Genomic DNA, 20,369 nt, shown 5'->3' with positions numbered 1-20,369 from the left:
TCCTTAATTGTACTTTGAACTAGTCAGATACCATTTAATTGGTGATTTCTACATTTTTGATTGATAAACACATAATTAGAATCTGGTATTGCTGTGATTGCAATTAATGATGCCTCCAAAGTAATTTCAGTCTTAGAACTACCCTTAAAGCACAAAGATGTCTTTAGTTTGGCTCTGGGATGCATTTAAACTCTTTGTTACGGAGCAAAAATGAAGGTTCAAACTTCAAACCGCTATGGTGCACTGACCTCACTATCTTACTATTCTAAATACAGAGCACTAATCAAAGCCATCCTTGACACTGTGAGAAATGCCAAGAAAATCATGGGGCTTTTTTACCACCGCCTGACATGCAACCTATTTTAGTCTGGGTTGTTTATATGCGAAGGAATTTAGTATAATGATATTGAAATTATGTTGGGCCAATAATAGGATAGGTGATGTAACCCAAGTTTGAATCTCCATCCATAAAATTTTGACAAGCACTGCCTACTATCTTGGTGAATTAATTTGAATGGACTTTTTCTATCTGGTTAATGTGGAATTGTGGTGCAGCATTCAAAAATCATCAACCATCACTGCCAGAACAAACTGTCTACAAAACTCCCCCACAAACTGACAAACTATGGGCCATTGCTCCTCTTGGCCTGTGGCTGGCTAGGCTTGTCTGGTTATTTTGAAAAGTAGCAAAGTTGGAGGGGGGAGCTTCATGAAAATGTCAGGGAGGTGGAAAAAGAGAATCCATTCATTGGCTTCATGACTACAATTTGTTACTTTGTTTTCAGCTTGGCACAACTGACCATAGTAGGTGCCTAAAACCAAGCGGAAAAGATGGCATTAGAGTTTCCATCCAACGTAATGCCACGTTTTTGAAATCACGCAACTAAACCACCAAAATCGGACTCTGAAAGTCCGTTTGACGCAAAGAGAGGAGGAGATGAGAATGAAAATAACTGGGCTATTTTGTAGCCACCTTACCAGTCGTCTCAGTCGAGAGACGAGAAGACGAGCAGGACATGCCAAGAGTACGTGTACGAGTGTATTCCAAGAATTCAACTCATATCTGCCGAGTGACCAGATCGTACTGAGCAACAAGGTCCTAGACAAAATTACCGGGGGTTTTCCATGCACGACAATGTGCTAGTGACATGGTCAAACAAATAATCACGCGACTTGGGGCCAGGCTGGCTAGGTTCTTTCAGCCGCTGATGCTGGCTTGTGAAAAGTCGATGGTAAAAAAATACTAATTGAAATTCAAAGATGCTTGACTAATGCTACGTTTTTAAGAAATCCAAACTCTTCTTGGTGGTCATAAAGTATTTCATGACGTAATCCCCAGTACTATTAAAATGAAAAGTTATAATTCGTCTATTTATTACCCTTCAATTTTATATGATATTTGGTCTACCAACGAATTTGAGTTGGCAGACCGAGCTAGTCCTTGAATGTAGGGTTGATCTGGAATGCTACCTAAAAATTTGTCAAAGTCTGACTTGAAAGATGCTACCGGATCAACAAGGCCTATGTATTGCCTACGAATATCAGAGGGAAGCAAATTAAACAATGAAGGAGCCCGAGAAAGAAGAGAGTTGGACTTCATTGTTTTAACTAGCCTGGATTCTCGAGGGCTTGAAGGTGCTCTCAAAACGCACATTAAGCCTCTACGGTCACTACAATTGACCCTAAACCCTGGGTTGGGACAAAGCTCATGGATACTTTTGAAGACGTACAGTATCAGACACCTTTCATACCTTCTCTGAACACTATACAGTCCCAACTTTTTTAGCCTCTCCAATATGAGAGCTCTCTCAATCCTGCGATGTTCCTAGTGAAACATCTTTGGACTTGCTCGACCTTTGTACCTGAAGGGTAGCTAAAGCTAGTAGTATAACTCCTAGAACCACATATTTTTATCTTAATGAGTTTGGTTTGGATATGGGACGCATTTGAGCGCATTGTTTTGGAACAGGATTGAAGGTTCAAAATTCAACTGCTATGGTACGCTGAGCTTAATGTCGTACTCTTCTAAATACAGAGCCATAGCATTTGACGAGTCCGTTCAACGCAACACTGCCCATCGAAACTCACGCAACTAAAGTACCAAAATCGGACTCCGAAAGTCCGTTTGACTCTTTGCAGACAAACAAGCGGAGAAATACAAGACGCTCAAAGATGCGACTTCAACTATTTTTTTTGCTGAACATCTTATTGGTGATCTATTCTAACACCACGAATACACCACCAATCCTTATTTGCAACGTTAGTACGCCTAAGCAAATCGAGAAGAGGCAAGATGGATTGCTAAATAAGCTAGTGACATGGCAAGGAAGCGATTTCTTTTTGGAAAATCATGAGACCCTGGTCACTAATTAAACGTAAGGTTTTGATAGAATTAGCCCAAAAAACAACACGGCCCTTTGTTTGATAGAGGCTGACTCATAGAGCGCCCTCTAAAGTGCAGAACATGAACCATGTTTCGTTCAGAGTAGGGCCCCCCAGGGCCCTTAGAACTAAAAAATAATAGTTTTTCCACGCTTTAAAGCTTGAGGGGAAGAACGAGTACACGAGAGGAGAGAAATTGGCTGGAGGTGTAAGTTGGCATGAGGAGCAATTTTGGAGGGGGTGGGCGGGCACAGCCCGTCCCTCCCGCCGGCGGAACCACGTCTATTTGAAAATTTCAAACGCAAATACGCTCACCTTGGTTGTGTGGCCGAGTCGTACATGACTAGAAAATCTAAATTATTATTATTACATGACCATAATGTAGTGGTCGTTGGTCCTCGAAAGCGCCAATGTCCGTCACTGGGAGGCGCTACTAGGTCAGAAACGGAGGCGCCTACAGTGGGAGCTACTGTCCAAGGAACAAAATTTCGGTGATAGCTAAAAGATCGCTGGACGCTTAGCCAGCTTAGGTGTAACTCTCAAGTAGATGGCACCCGCTAAGGGGCCCAACGAGGGCCCCAAAGCAGGGTGGGCATTTCATTTTTGGACACTTTTGTCCACCCCTGTCCAAAAGTGTCCAAAAGTGTCCAAAAATAAGGGTGGACAAAAGTGGACAAAAGTGTCCAAAAAGTGTCCAAAAGTGTCTCCAAAAAATACGAACCTTTAAAACTACAAATATAAAGGATATTCTGTATGAAAACTATCCTCTACTTCAAAAATTGCTCATTGATGGTTCCAAGAGCAAGATAAGTCTTTAAAACCTTTGCCATATACCTCTAACATACCCAAAAAAGGTATTTGAAACACAGGTTCTTAACTCTTTTTTCTTACGTTAGATTAGAAAGCAAGCAGGGAACGAAGTCTCCCTCTAGTAGAATGCAGCTGTTGCAAAGGATTCAAAAACTGAAATAGCTAAACATTATATTCTGGTTATCTGGCTTCATTTATTCAACATTATTAACTTTTTGCAAAAATATTTTACTTAAAATCATCAGTCATTTGGGATTTCTTCTTAAAAAGTACTAATATTAAAAATTGAATTTCTTACGAATTGCTAAAATCTAATAATGACATATTTTCCTATACTTATGGTTTTTCTTCCATAAGTAAGTTAATTGAGACATTGTTAGGCATATTTTAACTTTTAAAGATGCGCTTGATGTCAGGAAATGAGATTCCAATGTTTCTTAAAGAAACATATATCTTAGTTTTTAGATGTATGATAAAAGTGTAATTCATACACTTCTTATAAATATTTTATGTATATTACAAATATGAGAAGTATTATTGGATATTTAATATTCAGCTCCTAAGCTTTTTAAATTTTTTTTTTTAAATCTTTGTTAAAATTACCCAGCCACCAAATGCCCTGATTATAGTGTGGCTTTGACTTATTAACATTCAAAATATATTAAAGATATTTGTTTTGACTTTATAAAGCTGTATTGTATCAAGATAACGAATTTCGTTAAGTGTATATCTTGGAAGTTAAAAACGTTAGTGAAAAGGCTATTGTTACTTCATATTTATGTGTTTGAAGAAAGCTTAGATTTTATTGATTACTGATTCTTATTGCTGGTTCACATCTAGATTTGGTAAAGAAATAACATGATTTAGGGTTTAAAAGTGTTTGCTTGTCAATCCCCTTTTGCACAATTGTACTTAATTTTGGACACATTGCCACTTTTGTTCACTTTTTGTCCACTTTTGTCCACTTTTGTCCACTTTTGTCCACTTTTGTCCACTTTTGGACACTTTTGTCCACTTGGTGTCCAAAAGTCACGCTAATTCTCAAAATTGCCCACCCTGCCCCAAAGGCGGCGCGACCAATATTTTCAGACTGGCGCCACACCTGTTGAAGTGTTGGTCGGATGGGCGGAATAGATTGGGCCGAAAAAATGTAGTGTGTACTCGGATGGGTTGGGATTGCTTGCGCCGATAGTTTGAGTTCGTGGCTCAAATAGTTGGCCCTTGGGAGGTGTTCAAAGTTAGAACATGAATCAAATGAACACTTATGCATGCACCCCTGAAAACCACGTTTTTTGCAATCCCCCGGCCAAACCATTGATGCTATGGAAAATATGAGAAGTCAAGATCGGTTGAAATCAACTTTTAGCATTGAAATGAGGTTTTAGATTTTCCAATTGGTCGTTCCTGCCCGCCCAATTGATCGAGCGAGGTTTGCCTTGCCTTGATTTTGATCACCAACGCTGCAAAGGTGGTCAGATATTAACATTAAACATTTTGCCAAAACTTCGCATTATTTTTAAACCCCTTTTAGACCTCTTATAACTTCAAACGTAGCCGAGATGGTGACGAAGGTGCCAGCTAGTCAGAAATAATCAAAAGCACATGTACTAGAGTGAACAAAAGGGAAAATATTGTTGAGCAAGAGTGTTTCAAACAGTTTCATTTTTCAAGGAAAAAGGGCACAATCAATGGAAAAAAGTCAAACTCTTGATTCATCAGCATGGTTCGAAAAGCCCTTCTGATAACAAAATGCTCTAAAACGCAAAAAAAGCCACGGAGTAACTTCATTGGCAAGTAATCGACTAATGATTACTTTAAGAATTATTTGGTCCTACAATTCCTAGCTTAATTGTTGGAAGGCAATCGATCTTTACGTACAAACTTTCCCTCCCATTGCGAGATCTCACTCATGAGGGGAAATTTACTATCAATTTCAAGTTAAACCCCCTACTCATCCTAACCAACGGAAGTTATCAAATTTTCTTGAATGAATCAAGTTGACATGACTTGAACCAAAAATGTGAGCAAAAAAGCTATGATCGACCAACCTTAAAACATCAATAGCTTATTGCCAGGAAAAAAAGGATTAGTAGCCTAACCACATCAATTGGCTAATAATTGTTTCCCAATGACTGACAATCAATCTCTTCTCTACCATGAATTTAATTTACCGTTGCGTTTTATTTAGATGTTTTATACTTCAAGGACCTTCTTCGACTTACAATCATGATACATGGTTAATACTTACTATCATTGTTGATATTAAAAAAATAACGCAATTATGAATAACATAACAAAAACACGACAAACAGTGGTGCGAGAACTCACTCTCAGAGAACATGATTTGTGCAAAAGTTCAGCTTCAATTTCAATCATCGACACTCTTCAAGCCATCGGATTCTTCCTCATCAGCTCAATATCCGACTCCATCATGTCCTTGACCAACATGTCAAAATTGACCTTGGGCACCCACCCAATCTTGCTCTTCGCCTTACTCGGGTCACCCAAGAGCTGCTCCACCTCCGTGGGCCGATAATACTTAGGGTTCACTTTCACCCGCACAATCCCCGAACCTTTCTCCTTGCCCACCTCAGATTCCCCTTCCCCTTCCCACTCGATATCAATCCCAATGAACTTAAACGTGGCCAACACGAATTCACGGACGGAGTGCATTTCGCCCGTGGCAATCACGAAATCGTCGGGTGCGTCCAACTGCAGCATCTTCCACATGCACTCCACGTAGTCCTTGGCATGTCCCCAATCTCGTTGGGAATCCAGGTTACCCAATTCGAAGAAGTCAAGTTGCTTCAAATAGATCTTGGCCACGGACCGGGTGATCTTCCGGGTCACGAAAGTTTCTCCCCGTCTGGGAGATTCATGATTGAACAGGATCCCATTGCAGGCGAACATGCCATAGGCTTCTCGGAAGTTGATCACGGACCAGTAAGCGAATAGCTTGGCCACTCCATAAGGCGATCGCGGGTAGAATGGCGTGGTCTCTTTTTGGGGAACCTCTTGCACTTTGCCGTAGAGCTCGGAGGTGGAAGCCTGGTAGAACTTGACGCTCTTCTCCATGCCACAGGTCTTGATGGCGTCTAACAGTCTCAGAGTGCCCACGCCCACCACTTCGGCCGTGTATTCAGCCAGCTCGAAGGACACTTTGACATGGGATTGGGCGGCGAGGTTGTAAATCTCACAGGGACGCGTGGTACTGATGATCTTGACCAGACACGCCCCGTCGATGAGATCGCCATAATGGAGAATCATCCGACCTTCTCGGTGAGTGTTGGGGTCGTCGTACAAGTGCGCGATGCGACCCGTGTTGAATGTGGAACTGCGGCGAACGATCCCGTGAACCTTGAAAGTAAAGACATTGATTAGGGAGGAAGAAATGGACAAAGTATATTTGATAATATCACTTTTTTCAAAAGATATTTATGTGATAGAGTACGTTTTATTAACACTGTGGTTTACATCGAGTGAGTTTGCAGTTGAGCAAGTGCCACATCATTTATCTCTATGAGTGGATTTCTCCCATTAAAAGGCTTTTGAGAGCAATAATTCTTCATCAAACTTAAAAACCCATCTACTCACTGTTATTTCAAATCTTCAATGTTTTTCCTCCTTCTTACCTCATAGCCTTTATCGAGCAATAACTCGGCCAAATAGCTGCCATCTTGTCCCGTGATACCCGTGATCAAGGCCACTTTACGATTCATCCCCAAGGTCGAGGAAGTAGCCGCCCTAAGATGAAACAAGTTCTCCATGTTATCTCGCAAATCAATCCGATGTATTGCTTGCTCTTACAACCAAGCAAATGTGATAGGATTAGCTATCCATCTTTCAATATCAGGATTCGAACCCAATGCCTCGCCTTACAAGTGGTAACCTGAGACTTTTAAGTCGCTTGGGAACACACTTGTTGATTTTATGTATATGTGGCATTGGATTTCAGGTCATACTTGCCTGTGATAAGCATCGAAAACGATGTGCTAAACTTACATGGTGATCGCGGTTTGTGTCGATGTCATCAAAAAACCGGGTGCTCCCTCTGGCGGAAAAGAAATGAATCGTCGTCTTAAAAGATAAAAGGTTTTCAGTTTAGAGTATGGAGGGTATCATGATTAAAAGTAGAATCAAAAGAGATATTGTGAAGAATGGATTTTGTGGCTATTAATCAAGAATGTGGGTTATCTAGATAGGTTTAAATTTGCTGGAGTTACGTTATATTCCAATCTCAATCCTTTATCTATGAAGATGAGTGTACTTTTTTGCCAAGAATTCACTGTATTTTCACACCACTTTCGGAAGAAGTTGCAGGAGCGTCTACGCGCGAGATGTATTTAGTCAGAAAGTTTACCAAACAATGGGGCACACCCGCATGGTTTCGTGAGTGCATATTTTGAGATGCAATTTGTACCCAGTTGCACCTACTGCGAGTATCAGATAGTTTCGTGAACGCACATTTTGAAATGCGACTGGGTAAAATCTAATACTGCGGCATCTCAAAATTTGCGTTCACGAAACCACGTGCGGGTACCCCATTCAGGAAATATTTGTTTATGACAAGCAGTTCTTCTCTGAGCCTTCCACACATGAAACCACCCAATTAATATAGTTTGGTAAATATTTTGATTTTGATTAGATGAATTTGAAAGTGATCACATCCCTAAGTGCATTGGATCCATGCAATATTTATGTTATGCAAAATATGATTAGTATAATGAACATTAGGAAAATTGAGGAACAAAAATGAGCAAACCATCAATGGCCACTATCATGCTGAAAATGTTTTGCTTTCTTACAAGGACCTTTATCTTGCCAATCTTGTTCTGATTGCTCATACGTAAGATAAACCTGATAATACTTGAAGGCATGTTTTACCTCTTTCTTTGAAATATTTTGATGTTAGAGTATGGGTTAAAATATGAGAATTGCATATAGTCCAAAGGTCATCTCACAAGTGTAAACACATTACTGCAATGAAAACGTAAAACAAGATTAAGACGATATGTATATACATGGAACATTACAGATGGCATTGACTAAAATAAATTCAATTTTCAGGAACAAATAAAGACCCACCAACAAGTGCAGACTTGAAGGCCGTTCTTGAAGCCCATCTAGGAGTGAAACAATTTCAGATGGCCACCTACTTCATTGATTGGTGTAAAACCTGAGTGTACATAGTATGATGACCCATGCAGGGCGTCTTTTTTTAATTTTGAGCCAGTGGCTGGTTGGATAATATATTGGCCATTGGAGCACAGCCACCGCCAGTCCCATGAGTCAGTGGGTAAGACTAGGTCCGTTAGGATCTAGTTTTGCATGGCTAAAATTGGCAGACGGAAAATGGGCAAAAGAGCAGCCAAAAGTGGGGGGATTGTCTTGATGTTTTGATCACCAGGGTGCAGGGATCAATCATGGCCGTATGACCAACAATGCTTGTGACGGCTAATTATTTGCCAAATTATTTGTCGTGTAGACGGTGTAGACGCACGATTACGCGGAACGGAAAAATGTTGAAGATGTTGGTGTGAAAATATGGCTCAAACTTTGTTACAAAGGGTGACGTAATGAAACGAACACATTCTTGTTTTGAGTACGTCATATTGGATTTTCAAGCTTTGATGGAAACTCCATTGTGTGCAAGATTTAATTTTGTTAGAAATAGTAATTCAAAGACATTAACAAGGATAAGTTGACCTGTAAGTTAATATAAAAAGAAACATGAACCGTTTGAAATCAATTTGCAAAAAGTATTGGAGTGTTGAGACTGTTTCAGGTATCTAAGACAAGCAAGCTGGAATCCTACTTGAATCAAATATTCTCTGGCCATCACTTTATTTGCAATACATTGGGCATTTTTTTCTGATTATATCAACTGAAGGAATTTCCCTTTTAAAGCAAAGCCTGTTCTAATTCGGTCACTATTTTCGCCTCAAATATAGGGCACACTTTAGCTGTCAAAAATAAGCCACCTTCTTCCATTAATGGCCAGAGCTTGACATATTTGGCTGGACATACAGAACTTTGGGACTAATCAGTAAGAGCTACGATCTTTTTTTCTTCAGTGTGATCGAGGGTTTTCTTTCCATTTATTTTCGTACAAATTTAGAGATCTACCAAGGTGTCAGTTCTCTGTTGCATGTTTATCAACGTTGATGGAAGACAGCTGAGGCTCAAAATTATCATTCTGAATAGCAAACTCGAACTGATTTGAATCAGATATTTCATAAAATTAGAGTTAAATAAGAATCATCCATCCTGAGCTATGGGGGATGAACTTCTCAGAAGTATCAAGGAAGTCCCACTATATATTTAACATTTTATAAAAAGGGATATTGAATATCATGTTAAATTTGGCATTCACTATTTCATATAACATTCAATGTTTAATGTAATATTCAATTTCAGTATGTAATGGCACCCAGATGTTAAAGAATAAGAACCACTATACTTTCATCAAGACTGGGTCTACGACCTATTGAATTCTATTCGACATTCGTATTCGATACTCTTTAGTCTCATTTCAGTCCAAGCCTATCACAAACTGTCATATTTGGCCCAATGTCATAGCTCAATCTGACCCTCAGCCCCGGATAATTCCGTCCTCCCTGTTCATTTCAACGTCAGATTTTCTCCAATCATCATCTGTTTCACACACGTTTTCACGCCGTCAGATTTGCCCGTGACAGCATGGCCGCTACGGCGCCCGCACCCGTGGAGTGTGACTGCCCGCATTTTGCCAGCGCCGTGGGCTTCCTGTCCGAATCCGAGTTTCAATCCCTGCTCCATGAGAATCCGGCGTGTCACGATTGTCCCGTGGGCCAGTTGGAAGGCTCGTTGTGCGAGACCGACCCACCGGCCATGGGTGGCTTGTGGGTGTGTCTGTACCCGGGCTGTCTAGTTTTGGGCTGTTCCGAGGGTGTGGACCACTCGAGTCGCCATCAAGACAAGTTCAGCCGCCATTGGGCGCAAATGAACGTGCTTACCCGGCGCATTTGGTGCTACGCTTGTAGACGAGAGGTGAGAGCCGCCAATTATACCAATGTAAATTACAATGCGTTTGGTTTACAATGGCATGAAGTCGATAGACTTTGTGGCTACAGTTAAGAAGGAAGGGACGTTTGTCCCTGGCTTGATTACAATGAGAACATATATGGTTATTGTGTTGGTTAAATGTGAATTGATATTTCAGTCAGTAGGAAGCTAATCGAAAACTGGAGACCCCTTTTTTTTTAGGGTTTGCTTAGTCAAGCTCTGGATTATATCATCTTGCTTCAAGTATCTTGAACCTCATGAATCGTCATGATGTAATCTGGAAGGGCGCAAAATTCAATCAGTCGATTGAAATTGAAAATATTCCAGTTTGAGACATGCAATATTTGAATAATGTTTACCCCAAATAAGACGAAACATTTACCAAGATGCTGGTAATACACGTTAAACGATTTTAAAACATTTTTGAAAGCCACATAAACTTTAATTTTACAAACGTTTTCGATTTTTTTTTAAATCAATTTTTCAATTAAGGCGAAATGATGTTGCAACTTTCCCTTCCTTTACTTACGATATTTTGAGTAAAAAACTGGGAGTGAAAGCGCAAATTGTATTAAAAGGGCACCTTATTAAATGCATTTTTTGCCCTTTTGTTAAAGCACAGTTCAAATACCATATACAATACATTTTTTGCCTGCAATTAACAACTATCGGGACTGCTATTCCCATTTTATGAATTGTTCATTTACCTTGAAAGGTACAATCCCAGCTATAAACACCAAGTAGTTACAACATCGGATAAAAAGTGGTTGTCCTTCCCTCCATTTCCATTTGCTTTCCAGATCAGGAGGGCAAATGATATAGTAAACAACAAATAGTGCAAGAAACGACTCCTCCACGAAGCAAAATGTACCAACTTTCAATATCGAAATGTATTTGTGAAACATATTGTCAGGAAAATGTCAAATTTTCGGTATTGTTTGAAACTAAAAACAACTTGTGTAAATGTGACCCAAAACCCAACTTAATATCTAAAATGCCCTTCAATAGGCAAAGAATTTAAGAATGCGATTGACTTTCTCATCAGCGATTTGTGAGTCTAAATGAATCCAGACAACATGACTTGCCCTGTCGCTCTCCGATAACTCACTCGGATCTTTTCATGCCGAATATTATCATCTATTTTCAGGTCCACATTCAAAGTGTTCCAGCCCGTTTGGGCGCTCTGGTTCGTCCCAAAGATGGCGCCACTTTCCAGCCCAGAGCACCACGCCTCGAGGAGCACGCCCCGCCTCGCCGAACCCGCCCCCGCGGCCTACTCGGCTTGAGCAATCTCGGCAACACCTGCTACATGAATTCTGCCCTCCAGTGCCTGCTCAACACGCCCGCCTTGGCCGAGTTCTTTCAGGCCTGTCCCACCCTCGTGCACAAAGCCGACAAAGGTGGTCACCTGTCCAAGGCCTTTATGCGGCTCGTGGGTGAGATGCGGGATCCGAGAAACCGTGATCCCTATCTCCCGCCCACGCAAGTCTTGCACGCCATCAAATCCGCCTACCCAATGTTTCGAGGGTTCCAACAGCACGACGCCCAAGAGTTTCTTCGCTGCTTCATGGACTTGATGCACGAGGAGCTCATCGAGCCCATCCATCAAATGGTCGACGTGGACGAGGATAACCTCGAATCCGTGTCCGAGGCCGGCAGTCACGAGGCCGAAGACTCCGGGCCCGAGGAATACGAGACGGCCGATTCGGGCGTGTCTGAGCAGAGCTCCGCCACCAGCAGCAATAGCGATAACTCTCGCAAGCGGAAACGCCCCACCTCCACCGACACGGGCGTTGCATCGTATCGCTCCGAGCGGTTGGACGAGCCATGCTCCACCCCGCCTTCAGAGGCCGAGCTCGAGTTCGCCGATGCGGCATCCTCGCAATCCGGATCCCCGCCGGATCCAGCTAGTCGTCTGGTGGCCATGTGTCCGCCACGCTCTCCGGTGAGGATCACGCCCACAATTAGAACGCGGCGACCCAAGGTGTACCGGAGTGTGATCACGGACATCTTCGATGGGAAGCTCATCTCGTCGGTGGAGTGCTTGAGCTGCAATAAGGTCTCGACCACCACGGAGGCCTTCCAGGATTTGTCACTCCCCATCCCGACTCAAGATACGTTGGCGGCTTTGCGGAGCCAGCCCGTGAATGACGGGTGGATGGCATGGGCGTACAGTTGGATGTTCGGATGGTATTACGGCCCGAATATTAGCTTGAACGACTGCTTGTCCTACTTCTTTTCAGCCGATGAGCTCAAAGGCGACAACATGTACAGCTGTGAGAAATGTAAGAAGGAGTGTTTTGTAGAGTAATTGGATGTCGATATTTATTGATGGAGTGACTGGTTGGTTTGCAGGCAAGAAACTCCGGAATGGGCTCAAGTTCTCCCAGGTGACAGTGCTACCCGATACCTTGTGCATTCATCTCAAGCGCTTTCGACACGACTTCTCGTACAGCTCCAAGATTTCAACCAAAGTTAGCTTTCCTCTTGTGGATCTCGATATGACGCCTTGGCTTCACAAAGATGCCACTTCTCAGGTGAGCCACCTAGGAACTCAGGAAAAAAACGGAAAGAAAAATACCGAGGTCTGCAATTTTTCACATCAATGATAAACTCAAATTTATTTTTATGAATTGGAACCTCGGATCGAATTTCGTTTGTCTCGTTCAAAATTTATTTTCTCGGACACCCGGACAATTTTCTACCCCCAAACAATTATCTTTTCTGTATTTTCTTTCTGCTTCTATTCAATCGGGTGTATTTAGAAGTTACCTGTTTGAGAGTGCAACCGTGGGTAATTAAGCAAAAACTAAGTGTAAATATTTTTTCCAGATGTCCGGTACTGAAGCTCTTGGTGAAGAAAAGACAGACGCCTTGAGATTTTTTCAGTTCCATGAACTGGATGTGCAGCTTTGTACATATTGAGTAAAATTATTTGATTCTCAAAATAGAGATCCAAATTCTGATAGCCAATGGGTTGCTGGTAGGTTTGCTGTTTTTAACCAAGAAACACAATAGGAGTCGAAAATACCAAAATGTGTTCAGAAGGATTCAAAGCAATGTTTAGTTCGAGTGGCGTTGCCCTCCCAAGAGCTCTAGTATCTAGTAATAGTTTGTGCTAAAATATGAACTATGACGATTGTGATGCTGGAAGCACGACTAAAACAAATTGAAAGTAATCAATACATTGGAATAGTTTTTACAGTGTCACAAGATTTTTTTTGGATCACACTAGACACTAGGGGATACATTTTTCCTGCATATTTGATTTAGGTCGTATAGAAAAAAGGCTGCTGTTCATAAAAAGATGGAGAAGTGACCAAAGGTACTTAACTTAGTTATGATATCAATTGAGCGAGTGGAGGTCAAACTGTTTACTGAATATATAGACTGAGACAATTCAAGAGTAGTGGCGTTATTACGATGGACTTTCATGTCACACTGTAGCAATATTGAAGTATTCAAAATCGTGCCTTAAAACATGACTTTTTTTTGTTCTAGGTGACTCTGTACGATCTCACGGGTGTGATTTGTCATCACGGGAGTGCGGGCGGAGGCCATTACACAGCCTACGCTCTCAATCCAGACAACCTGGATTGGTACGAGTTCGACGATTCTCGCGTGTCCAAAGTCGAGCCTGCCACCGTCATGAATGCCGAGGCCTACGTCCTCTTCTACCGGAAGAACAACCTCACCAACGAGCACATGCGCGAGCAAGTAGTCCAGTTGATCCAAGAAAACGCCCCTAGTCTCATCAAGTTCTTTGTCAGCAAGCAATGGTTCAACAAGTTCGAGAACTTTGCCGAACCGGGTATGGAGTTCATTGTGCCTTTGAGGCACTCGTGCTCATTGTGAATTAAGATATGTGACTTTCTTCTCCAGGTCCGATTGATAATTCAGACTTCTTGTGCCCTCATGGGGGCGTGTTGCCCATGAAAAGCGAGTATGTGTACGATTTGTGCATAGAACTGGCTCAACCGGTGTGGGACCGGCTTCACGCCCATTTTGGGGGCGGGCCCGTGTGCAATCTCCTTCATGAATGCAGTCAATGCCGAATGGAATTGGATGCACTCACCCGTCAAAAGAAATTCGAACTTGAGGAATTCAAGACCTTGCATCTAGAGTTTGAAGTAAGTAATTTTAAAAAAACCAACGTTTTAGAAATGTACATAAATTTATCATTGCGAATGACATTTGTCCACGATGGGGAATGAAATCGAACGGTCTTTAAACAAAAGGCTGGTTTTTTTTACAAGAACTGTTTTTGATATCTGGAACATTCATAATGTCAAACAAACAATCTTACTCCACTTACCTTCAACAAGGCTCCAGTAAGTAAACGGCTTGTTGAAAACTTTCATGGAAAACACATCGACCTGAACTGAAAGAAGGTTGATTACCAAGTTCAATGTCATTCGATTTCATTTTTTAGCCAAACCCACTTTAATTGCTCATTCATGCGACGAATGTTTCTCAAATGTTACTTTCATGTGCAGCAAAGCTCAAAAAAAGTATCGCCACAAATGTAAAACCATCAATGTGTGTGTACATATGTGTAGAGGTATGAGGATACGTCTCCAATAGCAAACTCCTTCCTTATGGCTTGTTAGCTTTAAAAATGAATTTTCCGCTTAAAATATTTGCGTCTGCCGGTGTGTGAATCAATCTCGAAAATGAAATGTCACTGAAACAAACCTTCTGCGTTTGTTCCAGGAAACCGGTCAAGACCTCTACTACGTCCTCAGCTCAGCCTGGTTCCGCATTTGGGAAGGCTTCGTCCACAACCGTGAGCGAGATCCGCCCGGACCCATCGACAACAAGGCCATTGTGTCCATGAGCTCCAACCGCAATGGTCACCCTGTGTTGCGCTCTGGCGCCGATTACATTCGAATGAGCCACGACATGTGGCGATTACTCCATTCAATCTACGGCGGTGGACCCGAGATTGTGATCCATGCCGCCAATGGCAACGTCCAAGTCCTGACCGGGTCTCGAAAACCAAGTTTGCCTGCACTTTGTACTCGGTTGAGGGCCAGATCGAGCTCAGAGTCGAGCAATTGGGGTTCCAATGTGGGCGTGACCTACGCCCCTTCTTCGAGTGGGCGTGTGACTCGGGCTAAATCGAAGAGCGAGAGTGTGTCCAAGCACGCCACGCGGGAGTTGGATGAGGAGCCGGATGAATAGATCGGCTTTTGTTTGGGACATGAACACAATCAATCAATCAATCGTTGGCATTTAAGCGACAACTCCTTTTGATCTCGGTGTGAGCACTGAGGATATTCCATTTGATCATTATATTCATATTCACTCTACCACCACTACTAGTATCCGTCTTGAACGAAAATAAGAAAACGAACGACACACTCATCACATAAAGGCAATGTGCATTTCTTTGAGCAAGCTTTGATGAATAAAACTCGATACCAAGGAATCTGAGACCAGAAAAAGTTCTAGGATCTTTATATGCAATATGCATGCTACTTTTTACTTCAGACTGAAATGAGGTTAAGTTTGAGGGAAGCTATTAGTTTCTCCACATTGATAAGAAACAGTTTTTTATGGGCATTTCAGTGAACCATCTGAAAAACAAGACGTTCTCTCACACTATATGAAGTTTAAAATCTGCGGTGTATTGTTGACAAATGGTGTACCTTGTAGCACACCGTTCACCATACCATCTCAATATGAAATTAGTTAGTGACTACCGAATAAGATTTTTGTTACGTTTTGGGTGGATCTCTGCAACGTGATACAAGGAATGTACAGATCAATTGAAATATTTGAACTCTTTTATGTAATACCGTTTCAACCTAAATAATGTTTGATTAACTAACAAATTTGAGTCGGCAGACTCAACTCGGTCCTTGCGTAAAGGGTTAGTCAGGGGAAACGGTACTTGGTCTGTTAACTATTAGAGCCCAAAAATGCCCAAATTTGAATGAATACTTTGCTTGAAATGTGAAAGCGCATTTCTCATTTTGCGAGGCCATTAATGCATATATTGTCCATATCAACCACTTCCGCAGGCAATACTGCTTTCGAACAAACCCTATTATTGTTTGGTCTGCCCATCTTTTGTATGGCTTATCCCTTCTTTTTTGGTTTGTCACTTTTGTGTTTGACTTGCCCATTTTCTTTTATAGGCGTGGTAATGTTAATCAAAAACTGTGCTGCTCCGTTTTCTGTTTTTCGGGTGTCGATTCTGGAAAATTGAGCCTTTCCGACTTACTGTTATGATTTTTGATACCCGCACATGCATATTTTAGTAATGAACAACCCCCAAAAATAATAAGTAGCGGCTTCATAAATCTTGCTCAGTTCAAGACTTTCAAAAAGAAGAGAAAATTTCTACAATCCCAAATTGCTTCCATCAGCCAACTAACTGAATCTGACATCGCATAACATCGAATAACATGTGGGATATGACAGATAACTTTCATGTTAATATTAAGTTACTTCGACCGGATGGCTTTTCCGGTAACGATTAAAAATTGCCCCTTATATTTCATACACAAGCAGCCAAAAAGCTTTTCCACATTGGCCATCTTTACCATTAGCTTGAAGTTGCCGCCACCGAAATTCCTCAAGCTGACATTCCGGCTTTCAAACCTTCAGAACATTGACAAAGAGAGTGCATGCACATAATGCACATAATGCTTGGAAAGCATCATTAAACATGATCTTCCGGTCATCATGTAGTGCTTAGTGACTTGCTGCAGATTTAATAAGCCAAGCCATGATTTGCTCTAAGGTTTGCATTTTGGCCTGTCTTGGGTGTTTCCTGGCCTCTCCAGTTCAACCTCAACAGCCAAAGTCAAGGGGGCCTCTCAGAGTAGGTGGGTTCCTGAAGATTCTTACAAAAACCATGCTTATATATGACTCATATGATTTTGCTTTCTCACAATTGTCCAAATATCATTTGTCAGAGTCAAAAACCAAACTTAAATGAGAAGACAAAAGTCAATTATTATTGACCCATATCACATCCAAGGTATTAACTAATTTGCGACTTTCATTTGTTTCTCAGCCATCATTGGGGGAGGCATTGGTGGGACCTCGTGTGCCCACGCCCTACGCCAAGGGCTGGGCTCCAATTTGAGTCTAACGCTCTTTGAAATGGGCGAAGTGGGCGGGCGACTAGCCACAATTGAAATGGCCGGGCATGAATACGAATCCGGAGGGTCCATTATCCACAGTCAGAACCGTGAAATGGCCACATTCGTCAAAACATTGGGTAATATTCCATCAATTACATCTGGACATAAGAATCTTCAAACTGATATTGAGATTCTTATATTGATGTGCTCGATTTCAGGACTAAAAGCCACGAAGAAAGCGGGTCGTTTGGATCATTGGTCCATGTCCACCTTCAGCCTCTTCAACGAGAGACAGGAGGTTCTCTTTCAACTCACAGAATGGACTTACTTTCAAAACATCCAGATGATCCTCCGATATGGTCTGCTCAGTCTCTACAAAATGAGTGCCTTCATCTCGGAATTGCTCACCAATTTCACCAAGTATTCTTAGCCACCTTTCATTGACCCCGAAGATCGAGTTCACAGCCTTTTCAGTTTACAGGATCTATCCCATTTTGGATGCAGGCATAGGTTTCTCGTCAACGGCCGAGATGCTGAAGCACATGGAAACCCGTTCAATATCTTCGGCCTCCTTACTTAACGCCACATCTTGGAGTTTGGACGAGGCCATGCGAGCCCAAGGGATGGATCCATTGCTGATCCATGAGATTGCCACTGCGGCGGTGAGGGTGAATTATGGCCAATTGCCAAGTGATTTGCACTCTCTGGTGGGGGGCGTGGCTCTGGCAGGGGCTGAAGGCAATTTGTGGTCCATATCTGGGGGCAACAAACAAGTTCCTGCCCTTCTTTTGGAACGGTCCCAAGCCGAGTTCGTGTCAGCTAAGGTAAGATTATTCAAAATGTTCTTATTAATAGAAGTTGGACTCAATGTTACGAGTAATAAGTGAGCTGATTTTCAACATAATTGGGGGTGTCCATGTCAAAAGTTATGCCTGCCTAAATCCCAGTACAGCGGATTACATAACGCCCTCTTCGCGCAGAACTTGTAGTTCTTACTTTTAACTTTATCCAGCGTTTATGTTAAATGAAAATGAATTTTTGAGCCAGGAAAAAAGACATACAATGTGTTGGCTTGAATTGGATGTGTCAAAGGCTCTTGGAACAATTCAGGTTAGTTTGAATCTCACATATTTTGATTGAGGGGAACCTAGGGATTTAGAGTCTTTTGTCAACAATGCGTGTTTTCTCTCTTAAATTTTTCCTGAAATAAAGCATCGCCATCATCATGTAGGTTGATTTGGTGAAATTAAATGCAGATGGATCATTCAAAGTCGAATATCGGAATAGAATGGATGACAATGTTCCCTACTTGTGGAAAGAAGGTGGGGTTGGTGAATCCGTGACAGAACTCGAGGCTGAAAATATGGATGGCACTTTTGATGTGGTAGTTCTGGCCACTCCTTTGACCAATGATAAGAAACAATTGGAGTTTCAAGGATTCCCAAGGGCGTTTGAATTCCCTGGCAGGTGAGAAAAGAAGCTTCTTAAAAGTCTGGGACATCTCAATTTCTTTTGTAATGGTCTTGATTGAATTTTGGTAATGAAAAACGGGATAAAAATTACAGAAATATATGCGGAAATACTAACCTGAATATAAATAACTTGTTGGTTATCTGTATTATCACCTGAGTACTTGGCTTTTGTCGAAAATCACAGGTTCAAGTTTAAGTAAAAGTATGAATTCATAGTTCATATCCTACATTTGTTCATTTTCCGATATTTGATTCTATCAAATCCTGTTCTTCCCCTTGACTGTTATTTACTAATATGCCCGAGCAAAAAAAAAGTATGCGAGTTGTTAGAGTTGATAAGCCGTGAATCTTACACGTCATATTTCTTCTCAGGTATCATCGTTGTGTGACCACTTTTGTGCATGGACGTTTACGTTCCAAATATTTCGATACTAACAACATCAACTTGGTCTCCCCGAGCAATTTCTATGTAAGTGGCGACTCCAAGATCAACTCTATATCATTGTTGGTGCCCGTGAATTATAGCTTCGGCATGAAAATCCCTGAAGTTTGGAAGATCTTCTCCCAGACCCCCTTAACTGATGACGACCTGAATGATATTTTTCGGACCCGAGAGGACATCAAAATAGTGGATTGGTTGGCTTATCCGGAATACACTGCTCATTACCAACCCGATCAGTTGGGGAATTTCACCCTTCATCCAGGCTTGTTTTACATCAATGCTATTGAATGGGCGGCTTCTGCCATGGAAATGTCCGCCTTGGGTGGGAAAAATGTGGCCAATCTGATCCTAAAGCAAATTTTAAAGAAGCCCAAGAAGCACGAGACACGTTATGATGAACTATGATGCTCGATGACGAAAATGATGATAATAATCCGAACTCTGATTGAATCGCTATATTCTTTGATGCTGATCTGACGGGCAAATAGTTGATACATAGATAGTTGATGTAAACAATGATCTCTACGAGGAAGCGATTCCGAGGAAAAATCCGCCGGTGAATCCACCTGCAATGGGGGCGTTTTCAGAGGCGAAATCGCAAAATCGCTCAAATCCCGAACGACTTTGGAAGCGCAAGTTTTGACGGACACGATCCGAAATGGAGCGCGATTCAGATCCCATGCGATTCCAATCGATTTTGATGTAGCCTTTATGACTAGCAATCTGTAGGAGGATCAGAGACCCGCCGAACACGGTGGCCGCCATCTTGCCCACTTTCATGGTGAGATAGCCCGTGATCCACCCACCGGTCGCACTCACGGCGATCTGCTGGGAAGCCGGTCGCTTGGCCAGATCCTTGACCATTTTCTTCACCACAGCGGGCACGGATCGATCGCCTACATATTGATTAGAAAAGCGGAACGAATTGGTATGTAATATAACTTTCCCTTTCAAAACGAAGATCAGGAAAGAGTGGATAGATTTTTATTTTCACGCTTTGGAAAAAGTGGGGTACTCGTCGGAATTTATTGGTTTTACCATTTATCTACTTCTACGTGCTTTAAAGAGACGATATGACCGAGAATCTCAATAACCAGCATGTTAAGAAAGAAATAAAGTTAC

At 41.8% G+C, this 20,369-nt stretch overlaps 4 protein-coding genes across 6 annotated transcripts; 2 read left to right on the top strand and 2 right to left on the bottom strand.

Moving 5' to 3' along the window:
- Window positions 1-5,353: 5,353 nt before the first annotated feature.
- Window positions 5,354-7,270, bottom strand: LOC131893297 (GDP-mannose 4,6 dehydratase-like). Of its 3 annotated transcripts, none has more exons than XM_059243282.1 (3): window positions 7,195-7,270; window positions 6,825-6,936; window positions 5,354-6,549 (listed from the first exon to the last, which is right to left on the bottom strand). In XM_059243282.1, exons 1-3 carry the CDS (start codon window positions 7,221-7,223, stop codon window positions 5,578-5,580), a joined length of 1,113 nt encoding a protein of 370 aa, XP_059099265.1. In that variant the 5' UTR covers window positions 7,224-7,270; the 3' UTR covers window positions 5,354-5,577. The 3 variants fall into 3 exon arrangements, with proteins under 3 accessions (XP_059099265.1, XP_059099267.1, XP_059099266.1); XM_059243284.1 differs by lacking the exon at window positions 7,195-7,270 and adding an exon at window positions 7,159-7,187; XM_059243283.1 differs by lacking the exon at window positions 7,195-7,270 and adding an exon at window positions 7,000-7,143.
- Window positions 7,271-9,805: 2,535 nt separating this feature from the next.
- On the top strand, window positions 9,806-15,683 carry LOC131893237 (ubiquitin carboxyl-terminal hydrolase 20-like). Its single transcript, XM_059243212.1, has 6 exons — window positions 9,806-10,221; window positions 11,384-12,521; window positions 12,592-12,773; window positions 13,738-14,047; window positions 14,119-14,366; window positions 14,950-15,683. The coding sequence occupies exons 1-6, from the start codon at window positions 9,892-9,894 to the stop codon at window positions 15,418-15,420; spliced, it is 2,679 nt and encodes an 892-aa protein (XP_059099195.1). The 5' UTR covers window positions 9,806-9,891; the 3' UTR covers window positions 15,421-15,683.
- Window positions 15,684-16,795: 1,112 nt separating this feature from the next.
- Window positions 16,796-19,697, top strand: LOC131893518 (prenylcysteine oxidase 1-like). Its single transcript, XM_059243568.1, has 6 exons — window positions 16,796-17,072; window positions 17,264-17,470; window positions 17,552-17,753; window positions 17,815-18,157; window positions 18,565-18,800; window positions 19,178-19,697. The coding sequence occupies exons 1-6, from the start codon at window positions 16,973-16,975 to the stop codon at window positions 19,650-19,652; spliced, it is 1,563 nt and encodes a 520-aa protein (XP_059099551.1). The 5' UTR covers window positions 16,796-16,972; the 3' UTR covers window positions 19,653-19,697.
- On the bottom strand, window positions 19,688-20,253 carry LOC131893519 (FUN14 domain-containing protein 1A-like). Its single transcript, XM_059243569.1, has one exon. The coding sequence runs from the start codon at window positions 20,109-20,111 to the stop codon at window positions 19,770-19,772; it is 342 nt and encodes a 113-aa protein (XP_059099552.1). The 5' UTR covers window positions 20,112-20,253; the 3' UTR covers window positions 19,688-19,769.
- Between the last annotated feature and the right edge of the window lie 116 nt (window positions 20,254-20,369).

Source organism: Tigriopus californicus, chromosome 2 (assembly GCF_007210705.1).
Source record: "Tigriopus californicus strain San Diego chromosome 2, Tcal_SD_v2.1, whole genome shotgun sequence".
Classification (NCBI taxonomy): Eukaryota; Metazoa; Arthropoda; class Copepoda; order Harpacticoida; family Harpacticidae; genus Tigriopus; species Tigriopus californicus.
This window is presented reverse-complemented; position numbering and strand designations above follow the sequence as displayed.

What these genes read in the sequence shown, in the direction of transcription:
- LOC131893237 (XM_059243212.1), top strand. Translation starts at nt 9,892, where the DNA reads ATGGCCGCTACGGCGCCCGCACCCGTGGAGTGTGACTGCCCGCATTTT. An exon ending in CGAGAACTTTGCCGAACCGG is followed by an intron (nt 14,048 to 14,118) that starts GTATGGAGTTCA and finishes TTTCTTCTCCAG; the next exon opens with GTCCGATTGATAATTCAGAC. An exon ending in CCTTGCATCTAGAGTTTGAA is followed by an intron (nt 14,367 to 14,949) that starts GTAAGTAATTTT and finishes CGTTTGTTCCAG; the next exon opens with GAAACCGGTCAAGACCTCTA.
- LOC131893519 (XM_059243569.1), bottom strand. Translation starts at nt 20,111, where the DNA reads ATGGTCAAGGATCTGGCCAAGCGACCGGCTTCCCAGCAGATCGCCGTG.
- LOC131893297 (XM_059243282.1), bottom strand. Translation starts at nt 7,223, where the DNA reads ATGACATCGACACAAACCGCGATCACCAT. An exon ending in ACACAAACCGCGATCACCAT is followed by an intron (nt 6,937 to 7,194) that starts GTAAGTTTAGCA and finishes GTTTCATCTTAG; the next exon opens with GGCGGCTACTTCCTCGACCT. An exon ending in TGCTCGATAAAGGCTATGAG is followed by an intron (nt 6,550 to 6,824) that starts GTAAGAAGGAGG and finishes TTTACTTTCAAG; the next exon opens with GTTCACGGGATCGTTCGCCG.
- LOC131893518 (XM_059243568.1), top strand. Translation starts at nt 16,973, where the DNA reads ATGATTTGCTCTAAGGTTTGCATTTTGGCCTGTCTTGGGTGTTTCCTG. An exon ending in CACATTCGTCAAAACATTGG is followed by an intron (nt 17,471 to 17,551) that starts GTAATATTCCAT and finishes GCTCGATTTCAG; the next exon opens with GACTAAAAGCCACGAAGAAA. An exon ending in CCGAGTTCGTGTCAGCTAAG is followed by an intron (nt 18,158 to 18,564) that starts GTAAGATTATTC and finishes ATCATCATGTAG; the next exon opens with GTTGATTTGGTGAAATTAAA.